Source organism: Gopherus evgoodei, chromosome 6 (genome assembly GCF_007399415.2).
Source record: "Gopherus evgoodei ecotype Sinaloan lineage chromosome 6, rGopEvg1_v1.p, whole genome shotgun sequence".
In the NCBI taxonomy this organism is placed as follows: Eukaryota; Metazoa; Chordata; order Testudines; family Testudinidae; genus Gopherus; species Gopherus evgoodei.
Window position 1 is genome coordinate 5,895,986 of NC_044327.1, and position 22,162 is coordinate 5,918,147.

At 44.4% G+C, this 22,162-nt stretch overlaps 1 protein-coding gene across 3 annotated transcripts in view; it reads left to right on the forward strand.

Moving 5' to 3' along the window:
* NRG1 (neuregulin 1) overlaps positions 1–22,162 on the forward strand; it is an 843,690-nt gene that overhangs the window by 631,965 nt on the left and 189,563 nt on the right. For all 3 annotated transcript variants that reach the window (XM_030566617.1, XM_030566618.1, XM_030566619.1), the window contains exons 3-4: positions 1,298–1,475; positions 13,379–13,503. In XM_030566617.1, coding sequence (XP_030422477.1) covers positions 1,298–1,475; positions 13,379–13,503 — 303 coding nt within the window. The remainder of the gene's footprint in view (positions 1–1,297; positions 1,476–13,378; positions 13,504–22,162) is intronic.

The window sequence follows — 22,162 nt, forward strand, 5'->3', positions numbered from 1 at the left end:
AATATGGCCTTTGGGAAGAAGGGGCTAGTTCAGGTTGAGCTTAGTGTAATGTGGGTTGGAATTATTATCCGGAGTGAGTGTCTTCTCCCCGCGGTGGTTTGGGAAGCTGCTGTGTTAATATTTGTTCTGTAAACTGTCTGTCATGTCAGAGGTACCTGGAGCCTTTGGACAGGCAATGTCTGATAGCCAAATAAATAACATGCTTTACACTACTTATTCTATTGCCTTCAGTATGGCCCATGGAGATGAGAGATATGCGATTAAAAAACCCATGGCACTGAGCATCAGAGCCCAGGTCAGCTGACTCTGGCTTGCAGGGCTGTGGCTGCAATACTATATCAAATTGCAGTGTAGACGTCTGGGCTTGGGCTGAAGCCTGGAGTTGGGGACTTTGCAACAGGGCTGGGTCTCAGAGCCCGGGCTTCAGCAGTTTTACAGCCCTGCAGCCCAATGCCCCACGAGCCCAAGTCAGCTGACCAAGGCCAGTCACAGCCATGCCACTGGTCTTTTCTTGCAGTGTAGACATACCCAAACCAGGGCTCTGACTCAGGTTTGGCGTGTGGATGGAAGGGAAGCTTGGACTTCATCATTTTGACTTGGGTCAGCAAGCACTCAGGACCAAAGTTCTAGGACCCTGTTAGAGGGGTGGGTCAGAGCCTAAATCTTGCTGTGACTCAGATTCAAGACCTGTAATTTTTCAGTGTGGATGCAGCTCAAGCCACGAATCGGAGTCAGAAGGTCTGCATACAACAGTATGGACGTGTTAGCATCTCTGTGAGACCCAGGTCTGGTAACTGTTAACCCAGGTTTACAATGCAGTATGGATGCTCAAGCACAGGCTTGGAAACACCAAGCCTGGGTCCCACAGATCTGGGCTCAGTGTACAGTGTAGACATACCCTACAGTTCCCAGCATGAAGTCTTGCTTCAAGAGGCCTGACCTGTCACATAGATCATTACTCAGCTGCAAGTCCCAGTATTCATGGGCTGCATCTCTGTATTGACTATGGGAGCATCATTTTAGTTCTGCGTAAGTTGTGTTGTCTTGTGTCTGGGAAGTCAAAAAAGGGCCAAGTGTGTGTGTTTCCTTCCAGGGTAAACTCACCAGTGTGCCCATTCATATCTTCTTTTTCATACATTTTAAGTATAATTCATGCAAATGAGAGATTTTTTGGTTTAGAAGTCATTTAGTTTGGTTCTATCTCTACATTTTCTGGCTTGCCTAGGTCTTCTTCAATCAGCATGGTTTTCTCTTTCGAAAGCAGCGTAATCACCAGCGCTTTCTTTTCTCTCTTTAGCTGGGCCTCCCAAATTGAAGGAGCTGAAAAACCAGGAGTCCGCTGTGGGCCAGAAGCTAGTGCTCAGGTGTGAAGCCAATTCCGAATACCCAGCTCTCAGATTCAAATGGCTAAAGAATGGAAAAGAAATAACCAAAAAAAACAAACCAGAAAATGTCAAGATCTCCAAAAAACAAAAGTAAGTACCGCGATACATCTTGCAAGCTGGGCTGGGGGGAGGAAGTGGAAGTATTCACCCAAGCACTGGGAGTGTTAATGATCTCAGCATCCACAAATGAGTGCTGTGAAATAAGGAAAGAGAATTAATGGAAATAGGTTAGCTCTTTATTTTCACTGGGACTTATATATTGTTGTCAAGTAATAACAAAAATGGAATATCTCGTGACGAATACTCCATTTTTTTCTGATTTTTTGTTTTTTATAGCAAAGTGGAAACATTTTTTTAAGCTTATAAATCTTGGGTGCAGGCTATTGGTAAAACCTTACGTTCATTGTTTGAAGTCCCACATTGTTTGAAACTCTCAAGGGGATCTGGCTCCAGGAAGTTGCTAAGTTTCTCCTGCATGGTTCTGAGAGGCTTCAGTTCCCACTAGCTTTACCAGGGCGCTCCAAACTAGAGCTGTGTGGCTAACAGAGCGTTTCGGTTTCTTGTGAAAAATCAAAAGAAAAATGTGTTTTGGATTGATCCGAAAATGAAAAGTTTTTTAATATTTTTGTCGAATTGAAAAGTCAAAAATAATTGTTTTGGGTTGAACAAAATGTTTAGTTCAACCAAAAATGAAACACTTCATTTAGATATCAATCTTTTTTAATGTTCTATAAATTATAAAAAATAAAATCCAAGGAAATTTCTAAACAGAAAGTCATTTGGAATAAAAAATAAATAAATCAGATCATTTCATTGAAAAAAGGCCAACATGGAATGTTTTGATTTTTTTCATATTTTTTTCTTAGTTCAACTGAAACAATTTGCCACAGTTGACAGAATTTTGCAAAATGTTTCAGTTGACCCAAGTCTGCATTTTTCACTTAAAAAAAATGTTTCGGTCAAAAAAACATTACCCCACTGCAGTGAGAACCTCAAATGATTGGGCCCTCATCTGAGAACTGTCAGAAATCCTCCTGATTAGATGAAAATGTTCTTACTGGGTTGCTGCTGAAGCATGTGCAGGAAAAATCTGGAGTATTGTTTCTGTGTGAAGGCAGTCCGAGAGAGAGCGAGAGAGAGGGAGAGAAGTTAAGTAATAGCTTCTTCTCTCATCTATGGAGGAGGGTTTGACATTCTATTTCCACAAAATGTTTTGGTTTGCATCTTGTCCCTCTTACATAGAAGGGTGTATTAAAGGTACAGTAGAACCTCAGAACCTCCCATAGAAGACCTCGGGAATGCAGGTTGTTCATAACTCTGCAATCTTCATAACTCTGAACAAAACGTTATGGTTGTTCTTTCAAAAGTTTGCAACTGAACATTGACTTAATACAGCTTTGAAACTTTACTGTGCAGAAGAAAAAAAAGCAACTTTCCCTTTATATTTTGTAGTAGTTTACATTTAAAACAGTACTATACTGTGTTTGCTTTGGATGGGGGAAGGTTCTGGTTCCAAATGAGGTGTGTGGTTGACTGGTCAGTTTGTAATTCTCGTGTTCATAACTCTGACGTTCTACTGTGCACATTTAAGACATTTTGGGCCCAATCCCGCACTCCTTGCTCAGGCTAAACTGCTATTAACTTTACAGGATCAGATCTGAAGACACACTTTTCTGTAGAACAAACCACAACTGGTTTTGGTGTGTTGCACTAAGGTGGACGATTTTGCTGCATTTTCCTCTGATGGGGTGAACACTTGTTGTGTGTCAAATCCTTCACCCAAATAGCAGCACTTAAATTTTTTGTGTTACACTAAGCATATCTGTTCTCGCTATCAAATGGATGAGGCTGAAAAGATACGTTCTCTCCTCTCTTCCCTGGCATTGTCCTCACAGTGCTTTGCAATATAGCCAGTGCCAGGAAGCAGGAAGGGAGACAGCTAGAGTAGCCGCCCCTTGAGTCTGTCTGACTGACTGTGATGTAAAGATTTTTTGAAGTTCCTTGGCATGGGGTTGTGCAGGAGGTAAAGAAAGGTCCCTTGTACTTTGCATCTGTGAAGTCCTGGTAAATGGAACCGTTCCAGGTGGTAAATAGCCTGGTGAATCCTAATCTAGACCTATTTGTGGAGTCAAGTGTTTCTTGCAGTATAGTAATTTCAATCTGTATTGTGGAGAAACCTGACCCTTGGCTGCCCATATGTGACAAATGCCATTTTTCTTCTGTTATGGCCAATGTTGTTCACCCTATGTTACTTGATGTGCTTGAGGAGCTTTGGTGTGTGACTATTGGAGAACATTGGACTAATAACTCTTTTAACTCACCAAGTTTTGCAGGGAGTTGTTGAGGCTATTAGTGGAGGAGAGTATCAATGCCACCTTTTAGAAAGGGTATAGAAGCAAAATCTCATAAAGAAGCAATTGTTAGGCCTTAGCCCAAGAAACTGTGTCTGGGTTCTGAGGAACTTAATCTCTATCCTGTCTCTGATTTCCCTGGCACAGAGGAATTATTGGGAAGGACTAATGAAGCAACTCTGGGAATACTTGGAACACTCTGATTTCCTAGACCCCTCCCAATCTACTTTTAGGCTAGGATATGGTACAGAGACTTACTTAGTTGGTCTGCTTGGCTACTGGCCTTCTGGAAGTGGAAGCAAATCAAGTGCCTGCGCCAATTCTTTCAGATCCATCAGCTGCCTTCAGTACCGCTGCCCACAAGATATTTGGTGATATGCCTGTGGAAACTGGCAGGGAGAGTTACAATTGCTCGAGTGGCTCTGTGCTTTTACCGAAAAAGTGATGACGTTATGACAAACTGCACAGGGGTTGTCTGTGAAGGTATATCTACACTGCAGTTAAAAACCCATGCCGCTGACCCGTGCCAGCTGGCTATGGCTAAGGGGCTGTTTAATTGTGGTGTAGATGTTCAGCTCGGGCTGGAGTCCAGGTTCTAGGACCCTGTGCAGTGGGAGATTCCCAGAGTTCAGGCTGCAGCCCAAGCCAGAACATCTACACAGCAATTAAACAGACCCTTACCCCGAGCCCTGCTAGCCCAAGTCAGCTAATACAGGCTAGCCCCAGGTGTCTAACTGCAGCGTAGACATACCCTGAGAGTCCTCACAGGTTAGCACTGACAGCTCCTCTGCCCTGACGTCACTCCCATTCTCTGTACCACAGGACTCTGTTTGTCTGCCTTCTTGTTCCATATGTAAGTGAGGTGCTGTGGGTCAGAGTGTCTAGCTGAGATTCAGAGATAGTCGCCTGTGGTGTGTCCCCAACTGAAGGAATTTGTCATTCAGGATTGTAATTTAGGGAGAAAGTGGGGTCTTGCTGTTGCTTTGGCTGCTACCACTCCAGACCTGAGAAGAGATAGGTATTGTTTTGGAGGAAGATCATGAACATAGCCTTTGACTCAGTTGAAATTCATGTTTAGATTGTATTGTACACATACTTAGGACAGACACATATTATAAAGCTAAGTAAATAAGTGGAAAAATAATACAGTGCAGATGAATGCAGTAAAGATCAGAATTATATTATGTACAAATTGGATTAATGAAGGAACACAAGAAATCTCCCATACCAAGCTAAATTAATTTAAATGGTTAATATTTCTCTATTTTTAGTGTTTTTATGTTATAAGATAATCAAGCAGGCAAATATTTCTTATTCTGGGGCTGCTATATTGTTATACGGACAACCAATTTTAATATGGAATTTTTATAATAATGAAGTATGGAAAATATGAACTAAAGTGTGAAGAGTCATCTGAGCTGACTAGAATTAATATCTGTATTAAAGACAAATGGCTGCTTAAAGAGTGAGATATATTGCTGCTGTAGAAGACACGCACTAGATTCATCAGGATTCAAGGCAGCCTAATGTTATTGGCTTCATCAGTCCAGACAGTTCAGAAGAACACTTTCTACATATTAATAAAATCCCATTAAGGCTGAAAGTAGTGTCCAACCATCAAAAGTGACTTTTGTTAATTTCAGATTTTACACACCCACTCTTTGCTCATTATGTGACTGCATAATAGAAAGTACAAAGTCATTTCAAGAAAGAAACTTCTTTTTGAATTCCAACAAATTAGATGTAAAATTTTAAACAAAATGTAAAAATATGTGCTAGTCAGAATAAGTGGCCAACTACTGAAACAGAAATGGAGGCAGTAGCTCTGCAGCTTCCTTTAAAATGACAGGGAAGGTATGAGCAACAGATACCAGAACCAACAGATTTTGGTGTAGAGGAGATGAAATTGCAGTCTGTTATTTACTGGTGCAATTTCCTGATGCATATTGTTAGCTAATGATATCTGCAGAAGTGTCACAGGTGCAGTATTTCCTTGGCCTATTAGCTTGCTGGAGTGGGTTTGTGATCTGATGCTGTTCACCTTGGGATAATCACAGGTAAATCCCATATTGACATTTTGAACCCATTATTTCATCAAGCCTGCCTGAAAGTCAGTGGGCTGGCTGCTACAAAAGACTAAACATTTCCTTTGTATAAGTCGACATACCAGGTAATACCATTCAGAAAAGTCTGACACCAGTCCATGTCTTCTCAGCTGTTAGTAAAATATTCACTCAGTTACCCACTTCTAATGGCAACATTTCAGTTCTTTATCTTCTTTGTGTGCATTTCAAATCTGCCTGGCACCTGTGTGTCCAAATAATCTGTGCTTGCTGCTTTACCTGGCTGTTGATATTAGAAATGAAACCACCTACGAAATGCTGCATGCAAGTGACCAGCAGTTTGGGCTGCCATTTTAGCTTCATTTGAATATTTGCTTATGGATAGCTATTCTGGATGACAGACAGAGATAGTGTCATAGACTGGGATGTAGGCAGTTAGACCTAGTGGTTAGAATGGTGATGGTAAAGCTTAGTGGGCAGAGCTGAACAGGGACAGGAGTCAGGAACAAGGCAGCAGTCAAAAAAGCAAACAGGATATTAGGAGTCATTAAAAAAGGGATAGAGAATAAGATGGAGAATATCTTATTGCCTTTATGTAAATCCATGGTACGCCCACATCTCGAATACTGCGTACAGATGTGGTCTCATCTCAAAAAAATATATTGGCATTAGAAAAAGTTCAGAAAAGGGCAACTAAAATGATTAGGGCAGGGGTCGGCAACCTATGGCACACGTGCCAAAGGTGGCATGTCAGCCAATTTTTGATGGCACGTGGGGTGGGCTGAGCTGCTCAGCCCGCCACTGCTCTGGGGTTCCCGCTGCTGGCCCCTTGCCAGCTGGGGTCCCGCCGCTGGTCCCACTCAGCACTTGCTGCTGCCCTGTGGGAAGGAACCTCAGACTGGCAGTGGGCTGAGACCCCAGCTGGCAGGAGCCGGCAGCTGAAACCCCAGAGCAGTGGCGGGCTGAGCCTCTCAGTCCGACACAGCTCTGGGGTTTCCACCACAGGCTCCTGCTAGCCGGGGTCCCACGGCCGGTCCCACTCAGTGCCTGCTGCTGGCCTGGGGTTCCTTCCCCCAGCTGGCAGTGGACTGAGACCCCAGTTGGCAGGAGTTGGCTGCTGAAACCCCAGAGCGGCGGTGGGCTGATCTGCTCAGCCCACCGCCACTCTGGGGGGTCCTGCTGCTGGCCCCTTCCCAGCCGGGGTCTCACTCAGCACCCGCTGCTGGCCTGGGGGAAGGAACCCCAGGCTGGCAGCTGGCTGAGACCCTGCCTGGCAGGAGCTGGCAGCTGAAACCCCAGAGCAGGGCAGGCTGAGCGCCGCTCTGGTGTTCCCGCTGCTGGCTCCTTGCCAGCCAGGGTCCTGTCACCGGTCCCACTCAGCACCCACTGCTGGCCTGTGTGAAGTTACCCTAGGCTGGCAGTGGGCTGAGACCCCAGCTGGCAGGAGCCGGTGGCTGAAACCTCCGAGCAGGGACGGGCAGAGATGCTCAGCCCACCACCGAAACCCCAGAGCTGGGCGGGCTGGGGTTCCGGCTGCTGACCCCTTGCCAGCCGGGGTCCCTGCCGCAGCCCCACTCACCTTGCTTCCAGTTGCAGTTCCAGCGCAGGCCCCCTCTGCCTCCGGCCCTTCTCAGCCCTACCACCCGCCAGCTCCACTCACCTCAGCTGCTGATCTGGGGTTCCAGCCGGTTAACAACTGATCACTCAGAAGCCTGTGTGCAGCTTAAAGTATCCAAATACATGCCGCCAGACATCAGAAAACTCAGCAAGGAAAAGCAAGGGCAAGGATCACAGTAAACTAATAAGATCTGCATTTTAATTTAATTTTAAATAAAGCTTCTGAAACATTTTGAAAACCTTGTTTACTTTATATATAACAGTAGTTTGGTTGTAGACTTATAGAGAGACCTTCTAGAAAATGTTAAAATGTATTACCTTAAATTAGAGTGAATACATGAAAACTCGGCACACCACTGCTGGAAGGTTGCTGACCCCTGGATTAGGGGTTTGGAATGGGTCCCATATGAAGAGAGATTAAAGAGACTCAGACTTTTCAGTTTGGAAAAGAGGAGACTAAGGGAGGATATGATAAAGGGATGTAAAATCAAGAGTGGTGTGGAGAAAATGAATAAGGAAAAGTGATTTACTTGTTCCCATAATACAAGAACTAGGGGTCACCAAATGAAATTAATGGGCATCAGGTTTAAAACAAATAAAAGGAAGTTCTTCACACGGCGCACAGTCAACTTGTGGAACTCCTTGCCTGAGGAGGTTGTGAAGGCTAGGACTATAACAAGGTTTAAAAGAGAACTGGATAAATTCATGGAGGTTAAGTCCATTAATGGCTATTAGCCAGGATGGGTAAGGAATGGTGTCCCTAGCCTCTGTTTGTCAGAGGATGGAGATGGATGGCAGGAGAGAGATCACTTGATCATTACCTGTTAGGTTCACTCCGTCTGGGGCACCTGGCATTGGCCACTGTCAGAAGACAGGATACTGGGCTGGATGGACCTTTGATTTGACCCAGCATGGTCGTTCTTATGTTCTGAGGCAGGGCTCAGAAGTCAGATGAGAAGGCAGAGTCAAATATAGTAGCCAGCCAGGGATTCCCTGAGTTGCTCAGACAACTTCCTGTGCGAATTGTGGCTTGCAAAGTGAGCCTGAACCAGTTGGAGAGGCCGGACGTCTCCTCTAATATGGGTGGTGCCTTTGGTGAGCTAGAGTCCACCAGCCCACACTGTCTGCTGGTACCAGCAAGCTGCTGGGTGGACGCTGCCTGAGCCCTGCCTTGGGGCCCTGAGGACCCGGCTTTGAGACCCTCAGTCTATGACACTGAGCACTCCTCTAGTCTGGGCTTTGTCTGCACTCTGGGTGGGGTTTTCTTCCTTGCATGCATGCATATGAGCCCAGCATTTTTTGGCTGCTTCTTCATTTAAAGTGATTAATGAGTTTGAATGTGCACTCAGTTATTTAAATTGTAGCATTAGCTAACAATAATACCTATAATACCATTGATGCTATGAATATTCAGTTTCTTTCTCGGATTTGGAAACCATTGCTATGGATTTTGCACTTAAGAAAAATAACAAAATGCCAGGCTTGTTAGAATTCCACAACTAATTTGACTTATTTTCATCTCCTAACTTCCTTTTTCTATTCTAAAATTAAAAGTTTAGACCTCACTGTTTTTTCGAAGTCAAGATATCACTTAAACTTAATGAAGAATTACAACTGTGCAGAGCAGAGGGTTTGTTCCTCTGCCAGAAGTGCTGCATAGATGGTTCTCATGGATCTTGATAATTGAGAGAGAGGAAAGTAGACCCCTCAACGTGAAGCTGAAATGTGGGTGGGAGTCTAAAATATGAGAGACTATTGAAACTGTGCTTTTTATTCCTGTGCAGCTGAATGTTGGTCTTGCACAGGACTATAACCCTAAGCTGCAATACTTTGCATTCTCCAGTTGCTTTTGTAAGAATTTTATCCCCATGTCATGGGATAAGAGGGAAGGTCCTCTCATGGATCAGCAACTGCTTTAAAAGACAGGAAATAAAGGGTAGGAATAAATGGTCAGATTTCAGAAAGGAGAGAGGTAAATAGTGATGTCCAGAGATCGGTACTGGGACCAGTCCTATTCAACATATTCATAAATGATCTGGAAAAAGAGGTAAACAGAGAGGTGTCAAAATTTGCAGACAATACAAATTTACTTAAGACAGTTAAGTCCAAAGCTGACTGTGAGGACTTACAAAGGGATCTCACAAAACTGGGTGACTGGGCAACAAAATGGCAGATGAAACTCTACGTTGATGAATGCAAAGTCATGCACATTGGAAAACATAAGCCAACCTATACATACAAAATTATGGGGTATGGATTAGCTGATACCACAGAAGAAAGAGATCTTGGAGTTATTTTGGGTAGTTCTCTGAAAACATCCGCTCAATGTGCAGCAGCAGCCAAAAAAGCAAACATTTGGAAAGGGATCGATAATAACACAGATAATGTAATACCACAATGTAAATCCATGGTATGCCCTGCCTTGAATACTGCATGCAGTTCTGATTGCCCCGTCTGAAAAAAGATCTATTAGAATTGGAAAAGGTACAGAGAAGGGCAAGAAGAATGATTAAGGGTTTGGAACAGCTTCCATAAGAGGAGAGATTAAAAAGACTGGGACTTTTCAGCCTGGAAAAGAGACAGCTAAGGGGGGATATGATAGAAGTCTGTAAAATCATGAATGGTATGGAGAAAGTGAATGAATAAGGAAGTGTTCTTTGCTCCTTCACTTGACATAAAACCAGGGGTAACCCAATGAAATTAATATGCGACAGGTTTAAAACAACCAATATAATGCATAGTCAATCAGGGCTGGATTTAGGGGCAGGTGACTCAGGCAACCAGTTGAGCACCAGGCTTGGGATGCTGTTTTTGTTGTTAGTGAAAAAAAGGAAAATAGAATGTTTGAAGTTACATGTTTCAGGTATTCTGTATGTGGATTCATTTTTCACTAACCACCTAGAATGTTCTGGATCTTTATAAAATCTCATAAGGTATTCAAACATTTAACAAATGGAGGGGGGAGTGCCAAAGATGCTCCTCACCTGCTGAGCCATTTGGTCTAGGCTGGCCCTGCAGTCAACCCTTGGAACTCGTTGCCAGGGAATGTGGTGAAGGCCAAAACTATAACCGGGTTCAAAAAACTAACTAGATAAGTTCATGGAGAATAGGTTTGTTAGCTGTTTGCCAAGATGGTCAGGGATGCAATCCCACGCTCTGGGTATCTCTAGCCCCTGACAGCCAGAAGCTGGGAGTGAACAGAGGGTGGAGCACTCAATTACCTGTTCTGTTCATTACCTCTGAAGCACTTGGCATTGGCCACTGTTGGAAAATAGGACACTGGGCTAGATCGAGCATTGGTCTGACCCTGTATGGCCATTCTTGTGTTCTTACATATTCTTATCCCCCATCATCCACAAGCAGCCAGCATCATGCCACCTGAATCCAGCCAGGAAAGTGGGTCAGTGAATACTGTTCCATGAATTGGCTCCACAACTTTAGCTGGCCTCCTCTCAGCTTATCAGTGGGGTGATGTAGCATCCTGAGTTAGCCTGCCTAGGCTCTGCCAGCCCCTGCTTTGCTCTACTGGCCAATTCCTTCTTCCAGTGGCGCTGGAACATTTTTAGTAGTGAGGGTGCTGAGAGCCATCCCTCTTAACTCCTGTCCGCCCACCCGCAGAGGCTGGGAGCAGGGCTGTGTCTCCAGGAGCGGGGACCTGGACGGGGTAATGGGGCTGAGGCCACAGCTGGGGGCGGGTGTGGGGCGAGGAGTCAGCATTGGGGGCAGCAGCCGGGACCCCACGTGCAGGGCCAAGAGCAGAGCCTCGGCCGTGGGACCAGGCACGGGGCCCCTGGAGTTAAGCCCTGGGAGTGGGAGGTGGGGTCGGCGGCCAGAACATGAGACACAGGTGAGGTGAGGAGTTGGGGAGCAGAGAGTTGACGGAGGGCCAGGAACAGGGCATAGGCACGGGAAGCACCCCCAGGTTTAATGCATGAAGCCAGCGGCCGGGGAGTGGGGCACAGGGCCCCACATAAAACCTTGGGGGTGCTTCCTGCGCCTGTGCCCTTTTCCCAGTGCTCCACCTGTGCTCCGCTCCCCAACCCCTCACCTGACCTGGGGCTCGGTTCCTGGCTGCTGGCCCCACCCCCTGCAGCCCTACTTCCTTGGACCTATGCCTTCTTCTTCCTCTGCTAATGGCCTGCTGGTCTACAGCCCCCTGTCTCCCCGATGGCTTGAGTCTGCAGTGGCTGCCTGGCACTGTTTCTCTCCCACCCTCTTCCCCCCACAAGCATCAGAGCTGTTCTGATTCGTCCCCTCCACAATTGTGCCTTTGGGTACGTCTTCACTACCGGCCGTATCGGTGGGTAGCAATCAATTTCTTGGGTATCGATATATCGTGTCTCATCTACACGCGATATATCGATCCTTGAACGCGCTCCTGTCAACTCCGGAACTCCACTAACGCAAATGGCGGTAGCAGAGCCGACAGGGGGAGCCGCGGACGTTGGTCCCGCGCCTTGAGGATGGTAAGTAACTCGATCTAAGATACTTCGACTTCAGCTACGCTATTCACGTAGCTGAAGCTGCGTATCTTAGATCGATTTCCCCCCCTAGTGTAGACCAGCCCTTTGTGTGAAAACAGGAAACCTTAAGCGACTTAGCAACAACTGCTCCATACTGTTGCAAGACCAATAGGCCACAAAGAAGAGCTGAGAAGGGGCGCTGGTTGGCTCTGGGGATTGGTACTAGGGTAAATAGAACCTTTTACCTCTAGGTTACCACCTCCAATTTGAATCCAGCCCAGCTCATCCGTTCCTGACCATCATTTCAGTTCGAGGACTGCTTAGCACCCTGTGTGCAGAGAGTTCAGACTCTCGGGCTGTAACCCAGCTGCAGTGCTGCAGCTGTGTTGCTGTAGTATAGGCACTTGCCTCGGCGAAAGAAGGGTTTTTCCATCGCTGTAGTAATCAACCCCTTGAGAATTCTTCCATCAACCTACCAGAGTCTACAGCAGGGCTTAGGTTGGCTTGATGGCTTCTCTCAAGGGTGTGAATTTTTCACACCCCAAGCAGTGTCGCTCTGTTGACCTACAGTTGAGGTGTTGAACAGGCCTTAGTTCTGTTGGGAGTTCACAAGTGTCCACAATATAACAACCACCACTTCATGTGGCCCCAAATTTCGACCATATTGGCACTCTCAGTAGAGAGAGCAAAGAGTGAATTACCCTCTCATCCTTAGAGATGATCTGCCCTGGGCAGGGCTAAACCAGATTGGCCTGGCACTGTGAGGAAGCCTATGCCTAAACCTCCTGTGCTGTACCTGTTCTGTGGCCAAACAGAGCTGAGGATGACTGGTCCAGGTAATGGAATTACTGAGGTTACTTGTGGTCAGGGCCCTGCTGAGTGACACTAGAATGTGCTCCTACCAAATAAATGACCAGGCAGGAGTTCTGCATTTTAAAATCTAATCTTAAAACCTTGGAGACTGATTAAATTACATCTCCTTGCCAGGAACAAAATGTAGCCTCAAGCAGATTGCACTGTTGTCCACAATTTTTTGTTAACACTGGACAGTGATTTCCTAGTGGGGTTTCAAAGATTGCTTAAAGAGCTTCTTGCTATCTCATAATTATTTATTCATATGCTAGAAGCTACGGTACTTGCACAGAACTCTGCTACTGGCAGCCTGAACCTCAGTGACAGGAGAATCTATCTATATTTTGTACAGCACCCATGTCCGTGGTGTCGGAGCACCTCCTGGTCCAGTTTCTTGAAGGGAGAAAGCTGGTGTTCATAGAGTTCCCTTAATAACAATGAGAACTCTCAAGCAGAAAAGTATAAACAAATGTATTTCTTTCAGCTCTTTCCTGTGCCTATTCTACAGAGTTCTCCAAACTCTGGTAGGGATAAACTGGCATAGTCAGAGGATAGAAGATGAATCTCTTCATTGGATAAATGCATTAGCTGCTTGTCATGATTATTACTCAGATAAAAGATGTAACATGTTGCTCCTGATTCCACAGGAAGTACTCGGAACTTCACATTTCTAAAGCATCGCTGGCGGACGCTGGGGAATACACATGCAAAGTGAGCAACAAACTAGGGAATGACAGCACCAGAGCCAGCATTACCATCACGGACACCAATGGTAAGATGTGGCTATTTGTTTACTGCAGTTTAAAAGTTCTTGCATTAAAAGAACCATCCGGACAAAAGGGTCTGCAGGTGAATGAGAACTTTGCAAGCATTGAAAGAGGTGCATCCTCACTAGACCACACTGGAAGCAAAATAGAGATGAAAACACTTAAGTCTATTGTGATGTAAACAAAATAAATTAAAAAACATTAGGCCTGATATAGGTATAACTGATTTTAGATTAAATTGGCCCTTATTATGCAAACAAGCTGAGTCGTCATTACAGTAGAACCCAGAAGACTCCACAGAGATTGACACCCGATTGTGCTAGGCGCTGTAAAAACACAGTGAGACTCAGCCCCGGCACCAAAGACCTTATGATCTAAACAGACAAGACTGGCAAAGGGTGGAAGAAAGAGGATATTCCTGTTCCCATTATACAAAAGAGTAACTGAATGCACATAGAGATTAAGTCTGTGGCAGCGCAGGCAATTGAACCCAGATCTCCTGAGTCCCAGTCCGGTGCCTTCACTAAAAACCAGCCCTCATCTCTAAGTGCTATTTATATGGCTTCAGAATGTGACCCCCTCTCCTTTCACATGTCGATAGTTGTCCTGACAGCTGGCACGTGAGAGAAATGTTCTAATGCAGTCTACGTGATCAACGTCTGAAGTCATTCATAGACATAAGCCTGTCTCATATACTGTCATTCAGACTTGTGATTTGAGGATTGGAGGATCTGAGCAAGCAGAGCTCTTAAGCTTATTCAAAGTCATTTGAAGCTACAAAATTATATTTTTCAAGGCTCCTTTCTGTTTCGCCGGTAGGAATCGTGACATATGCTTCTAGCAAAATGTAGTTTGTTTCACTATATATAAACCTTTTCACAATATTTTTTCTGGTTATGACCAGTTTGCAGGTATGTGCTTAAATTCTGTTTCTTGGACTTGTTGTTGAGTAATTAAAACATATTCACAGTTGAAATTCATGTAGGAGGCCTTTGAGGGTGAGGGGACCATACACCTGATTAGATCAATACAACAACTAAAAGACAACTTTTGTCTCTTATTGTGATGGAATTTGAAGACATCATTACAATGCAATGCATATTTGTTGCACACTGTGCCCTGAACTAGGAGGTAAGTCCCATGTGAATTGGAAAATGAAACTATAATCTTTATTTGTCATCAATGTAAGTCTTTGGGCTTTTTTGTTAGCATATGGATGTGGAATGACTTAGTGTGTGTGTATGGAATAGAATAGAATAGATTTAATATATCAAATACTCCTGGACTTGAGGAAAGTTTGGTCCTGATCTAGACTTTGCAGCCAGCTCTTGTGTCTCTAAAGAGGCTGAACCCTAGATCTAAACTAAATTTGATAAGCCGATAACAGTAAATTATGAGCTTTCAAATGATATCTCACAAGGCATACTTTGTACAGTATTTACTGTAGTCTTGAAAAAGGGGTAAACATAGGGATACAGACTGTCACAAAGATTCTTACAACCACTTTGTTGAGAAGTTCTTGTGCCTCCATGCTTTGGAGCAGGGATTGAAATGTGGCTGTGGCAGTTGTCCTGCTGCCAGGGATATCCTTTTTGCTGTTCCCTGGAAAAAACACCCAAATCTGTTCAAAGTAGAAATCTGAAAAATTTCAGTTCACCTATAGTAAATAGAGAGTTGTTAGAATTTGGCAGCTAAATTCTCCAAAGATTGCACTGAGCATGCTCCCTCCAGTCACAGCTCCAGGTGCTGCCCAGACTGGGCATGCACTGTTGCCATTGAGTATGCTCCACTCCAGGGCTGCAGAGGCTGATCAGGACTTTACCTGTAATTGCTGCTGGGGACTGCTGTGGTGAAAAGGAGGGAGACTGAGATCAAATGAGGAGCCTTGTGTCGGGGGAGATTGAGACTGACTGGGTAAGCAGCTTGGGGAGGGAGTCGGGGATGAGATGATGGGGTGAGGGAAAGACTGAGATCTGGATGGGCAGTCCGAAGGGGGAAACTAGGATGAGGATAAAGTGTCTGGGCAGGGAGTGGAGGCTGAGACTGGCTAGGTAAGGAGACTGGCATGAGGAGCCAGGGATGGGGGAGGTGAGACATGACAGGGACAGAAGGAGTTGGGCTTGGGGGAGAAAAGGGGGCAGAAGGGTCTGAGCCCACTAGAGTACATTCCCTTTCAGAACCAGGAATGTAACCCAAGATTCCTCTGCTGTCAGTAATTATCTGTGAAACCCACTGGCAAAGTGTGTTCCTCCTAGAGCAGTAGTTCCCTGGGGGTTCACGAAATGTTACAGGGGATTCTCAGGGAAAAATGCCCTAATGGAGGACAGAGCTTCCCTAGGGACTCCGAGCAGCAAGGAACCAGCAGCTAAGCAGATCAAATCAAGCACATATATCACACTAGGAGATTTAAACTTCAAGACTCCTTATAAGAAATGGAAAGGGAGGTGGATATTTTTTGCTGTTTTTAAAATTAAATAGGCAGCTAGTGTTGTTTTTAAAATTATTATGAAGAACAAGTGTAAGCTTTGTTGTAACGTACATTGTGCCTGGACTGCTCAAGCCCTGAATGCTTGTGCAGGAGGAACTCTTTGAGTTGGCTTCTTAAATATCTTCATGCTGTTAGATAGTCCTTGATGAAACATAGGAGCCTTGTCTTATAACAGGCTTATTCAAAGTGATACAAGCTACAAAAGTGAGAAGAATGTTGCCATTTTCATAATGTGATAAAAATACTGTAATGATAAATAATAATAGTGTGTAATAAACGTGTTATAAAAACAAATTTTATATTTCCAAGATCACTGCTTTTATAATTTATACTCAGATAAAGGAGAAAATACCTAGAAATATTCATTTTAGGAGGGGGTTCATGAAACTTGACATTTTATTGAAAGGGGTTCACAGGTTGTTAAAGTTTGGGAACCACTGTCCTAGAGCATTACAACCTGTTACTGTTATCAGTTACTCCATTAGGTCAAGCAGCAGAGGTCTGTGCTGTGGAGCTAAAGGTTCCAGCCCTGCTAATGCTCACATGGGTGTCAATATGATACAGCTTAATGGAATTCCTGGGGTAAAAATCTAGAAAATTTCTAAAGATCTAGAAAATTGCATACAAAAAATGTTAGGATTGCAAAATGAAGACCTTAGAAGTTGGGAAATGCCAGAAATAAAGTTGCCAAAGGACCCTTAATTTGCCCCCCTTGGGTATATGCATTATGGTACAGTCTTTAATTATATGCTCACATATTATGTGCCACAGGACTCCTTGAATTTAACTGGCACTGTCTGGTCAGAGTCTAATCTAAAGATAAAGCTCCAAGCAAGATTCTTTATAGAAACCTCAGAACTTCCACTCCTTCCCCGCAGCTGGGAATTGCTCTTGGACAGTGAGTCCTCCCTACCTTTTGTAGTGACACCTGGTTAGGTGAAACTTTTTGGTTGTGGAAAGTGTTCTGAGGCCCCTTCTGGGAATACATGTGCTCATTATGCAGGGACTAGCTTTTATCTGGAAAACCTTCCTATATCTGTCAGACATGGGTCCCCACTGCTAGCATGCATGCTTTTCATTCCTTATTTAAATGCTTAAAATATCCCTCTCCAAAGTACCAAAGCACGCATACAAATCCATCTGAAAACACATTCAGAAATCCTCATGGTCGATGCAACTGCCAGGTACTTTTGTCATCTCTAAGATAATCAATTACTGTAATGCACTCCTAACTGAGTTTCCCTTGAAATTAATCTGGAGGTTAAAGTGTATGGCTGTTTGCTTCCTTCATGGAACAGGAGTAAAGGAGTCAAAGCCCACCTTCCATGATCTGTTGAAGCATCTCACCATGAGTCCATACCCAGTAGATAAGGTTGGCTGGGTCATGTCTGCTTTCCGTTCCCAGGTTCATTCAGCAACAAGATGGTGTAAGTCTTCGTCACACGTGGAACTCCATTCCCAAGGAGATCCATCAGGAATCTCTTATTGGCTGCCATTTGAATGTTTCAGAAGCCCTTTTTGTTCAGAAGCCCTTTTAGCTATTTTGATTGATCTTGGGTCTACTCATCATGTTTTAACAACTACTTTTTGTTTTCTGTATTCTACTTCCAAGTGCAAAGTAGTCCCCTTGTGTTTGGAATGTGGGCCTGAAGACTATCAGGTTTGCCTTTGTGCTGGATCTTTTTTTCTTCCTGCTTTGACTGGACAGATCGTCTTGTAGAATTTGTTTGGAGATTAAAGGAACTTGAATTTCTCATGTAGGGTGCCTTATGCATAGATTTTTTTAAATTTAAAAAATACAACTAAAATCAAATTATAAGAATATTCTAAAAAATACAATTTCTAGTTTCTAGCAGTCTTCATGGTATGCAGCAGTTCTTCTGTCCTCTTTTCATTTATAGTGAGTGTAACTTGCCCACAGGGTATAAACTGCCTTCTTATTCGGCCTCCTTATTTTCACATGTGCTTCCCTAAGAAGGATTGTAACTGAGGTCAGAAAAGATGCACAAAACTCTTTTGGAGATCTATAAATAGAGAGCACTGGGATTTGAGTGCATTGTGCTAATTGCTTTTCATATACTAATTTGTCACTTTTCTTATGCAAAGGGATTCTTGCAGCACACTTTTTCTTCTATTATTTTTTAAGGATCGTTTTAACTGTACTAAAAGAGGACTGATACAGTAATATAAACTAAGGCCAGAGTTTTCAAATGTGTCTTCCAAAAGTTACACACCAAAATCCATATGTAGACACTGAAGGAAATAACTGTATTTTCAAATGTACTGAACACCCTGCATTGATTTCAACTTTACGCATCCCTGTTTGGAAATGGTGATGTGCAGCCACCATTTCATTAATGCGTGGACTTCTTCACAGTGTAACGCAATAGTGTTGGTACTGTAACACCATTCAGCATGTCAAATGGGGACATAGGCTGCTCCATTGAATCCACTATCCTGCCTCTGCAGGTAGCCAATGTCTGATGCTTAAGAGAAAGGCAAATAAAATCATAAATGAAATCCAGCCTTACAAACATTAAATCCCATAATGCACCTGGCCAACTGTGCAATGCATTTCGTGAAAGAAGAATCCCTTCGTGGCCCTATATTGATCAGTCTGAGGTTTGATTAGAGCAAGAGACCAGATTATCCCTCTCTTGTGTGTTTGACAAGGCCACGCTAGGAATTGTGGGCCAGATTCTCAGCTGGCATAAATCAGCACAGCTACAGTGCAACCAGTGGAATCCAGCTGAGGATCTGGACCTAGTTGCATTTGTTTGAATGGTGCAATTTGAGTAGGAAGAACAGTGTCACCACTTCAGCACCGCTCCAGAATGGATGAGGGGGATAAGGGGTTATGAACATAGCTGGGTGGGGGTGGGAATGTGTGTGGGCAACTTCCACTTTTTTGGACAGCTTTCAGTGAGTAAAAGATTAAACAACAGCCGCAACAGCTCAGCTCAGGCCGAAATATCCCTCGGAGTTTGCATTAGGGGCAGAGCTCTCGCAAGCATCAGGAAGCATGACCTCAAAGGAGCCATGAGAAACACAGAGGTATCTGTTCCATTGGGAACTTTCTACAGGAATATGAGTCACATAAAAATGACCAATGTATTAATTCCAAGGAACTAGAGGGGAAACCCATGGGGATAACTAGCTCAGCTTTTCAGTGAGAAATAAGTAACATGAAGATATGAATGGTCAGACCATCCTTTTGTATGTCAGCAACATAACCCTAACTAATCCTTTGAAATAAAATGTTTAATAACAATGTTGCTTTGTACTATGCAGGAGCTACATGAAAGCCAACACTTGGAAAGTGAATGAAACATGCTAAAAGCAATTCCTCCATGTCCAGTTATATTTTCATACATACACAATATGACTAAACATAAATGGGTATCTCACCAAACTCCTCCATACACCGCATACTTGCCATAAAACACTGCAGAAAGGAAGCGCAGAGATGTACCAGTGGCTTCTATATGCGACGAGGACACCGGGAGTTATCCCTGGAGAAAGGCATTCTCTGTTCTTAACATGGTTAGGACCTCTTCCTGCAGCTTTGGATCATCACTGTCTCTCTGCAAGGCTCTGGAGGAGGAAACTCCCTCTTTTCCAACAGGACCCTTTGCCTATGAGGGAGAGGGGGTCTGCCTTTTATTCCAGGGATCCTCCTCTTTCTTGGAGTCCCTGATGAGAAGACTGCTTAGGAGTAGATTTCTCTGCTCCTCACTTTGCATTCCTGTCTGTCTCCCATTTATCTGTGAAGTCCCTCTTCCTCCAGGCATGGCTAGCTGACTGTGCCAGAGGGGCCTGGGTTAATAAGGCAGGGCGTTGCTGACCTGGTTTGTGCGGTCATCTGTTTAATGTCAGCTGGATCAGGTATAATCCATTAGTGGTGTCAAAGCTGTGCCTCCAACTCTTATGAAGGCATGGTCACAATGGGTGTCAGCCCACCTTTGGGAATGATTTGAAAGAGTGACATGTCAGGTCAGACTCCAGCAAGTAGACCATTCAGCTGAATTCACACAGCACTCCTTGTCTGAGCAGTTAGCCCTTCTTTCTCAACAGTCCCAGCACAGCTTTCATGGATGAGAACAATGGATCAGACTGAAGACACAGCAGGCAGTTTGTGCTGCTGAGCCCTTCGTGGTCTTTGCCTTCCCTTCAGTCACCTACCAGGGAGAGATCGCAGACTGCGTCTGGGTGGAGAACCGGGACAGTGGGAGTAAGGTGTTGCAGAGAACTCCTTCTATATTACCTCAAAAAAAACCAGCTTTTCACTTGCCTCTCCCTCTGCAGTTTTTGCCTAGGGAAGTGGAGGAGCAACAGGCAAATGTTTCCATTTTCGGGGAAGAGTTTGTCTTTTGTTAAGCCCTGACAATACAGTGCCTCTCACAGACCTTAGATGTGCCCCAAGAGGAACGGGATACATGCATAGGTGCTGGAAATAGAGGTGATTCCCCACCCCCGGCTCGAATTGGTTTCCATCATATACAGGGTTTACAGTTTGATTCAATAGCACTACGCATCCCCACTACAGAAATTGTTCCAGCGCCCCTGAATACGTGTGGGGGAGAGTTACAATGGACATAGCTATTGACATTGTTGCTGTTGATGGAGACCGAGATGTGAAGCTGAAGAGAGGGCCAGAAGGCACTCTCCGGATCACCAGCTTCTCACAGTGCTGAAGATTCCACTGCAAAAAACCTCGTACTGCTCTTCCACCTCTGCGAGCGCTGGAGGCCACCTTCAGGCCACCTTCCTCTTTCTCCTCAGCCTGTTTTCTACCGGTGTTGTGTGGAGTGGATGCATCGTGGCCGTGGTGCAGCATGCAGTCCTTGATAAGCAATAATAAACACCTGTTGTGTTTTACACCTTCAGCTGTTAATGTTACGAACCACACTTGATGCTGTGTGACTGTGCCACCTGTTCTCTGAATGTGGTTCTTCTGGAAGCCCTGCTGGTGCCAAGCTTCTGGTCATATCTTCCACTACAAATGCAACTCGCCGTCTGTATTGGTGGAAGCATGGACTAAGCCTTGTCTGATGCTGCCCAGCCTGTAATGAGAACAATGAGAGAAGCTCAACCAGCTCAGCACAGACACTGAATGGAACACTGTTTCTTTCAGAAGAAAAGAAAATGTTGCTCCAATACGGCCTGATGCAGAGATGTCTGAGGTGTCAGGCCTGCCATGTTCCCTCTTGTTTTTAAGAAAGGTTAATTGCTCGGGCAGCTCAGATTATATATCAGTGCACTGTCTCCATCCCTGACAAGCTGCATAGACCCTTTCTGGTGCCCAGACGTGCACCCCCACATGCCATGGCCTTGTGTGACAAGATTTTGACCTTAGTATTTTATATGCATATGTACACTATTCTTTTGCAGAGCACCCACCACAGAGTTGTGGGGGAGCACTTCATAACAATTTTTCCTGCATCATGAGATAATCGTGGACCACATGTCCTAGAGACCCAGTATGCAGGAAACTGGGTCACAAAGGAAAAAAATCCAAACAGAAGAGTTGATGAAAAAGGGAGGCCAGAAAAGTGAACAGATCCTAATACAAAAGCTTTGATTGCAGCTACATTGAGAGAAATTATATGGACTGGTTCTTGATCCTGGTAATGTCCATGTGCAACCTCAGGATCAAGAACAGAGAACAACCTAGTAGTCTTATTTGCCTTGAAAGAAAATGGTGGACAGATATCCCTTCACTAACTCGTGTCTCAATAAGGGATTTGTGTATCTTTGTAGGACTACAGAAAATGGAAACAATCTGAATGTCCCAGGGAGTTGCAATATTTTGAACAATGTGTCAGGGCTGCAGAATTGGGTGCAGACCACAGTTGTTCAGGAAGATCTAACACTATACCATGGCCAATGGCTGCTGGAGTTCTTTTCCCAAGTGTCTTCTGCGTTCTTCTTCTGTGTTCCTTTCATCTGATCTACTGGAAACTCACATGTTTAACATTCTAACATTCAGGATGTTCTCAACACTTCTTGAAATGGTGGCATCCATGACCCTTCTTGTTCTCCAGCCAAGCATGAGGATATTGTATTACCAATGGAGTTGTAACTTGTGTAGTGATAAAGAACTTTACCACCTCGGTGCTTGATAACTGTCTAGACAACTTCAGAAAACTTACAGTCCAGGAACATGTCTGAAGAGT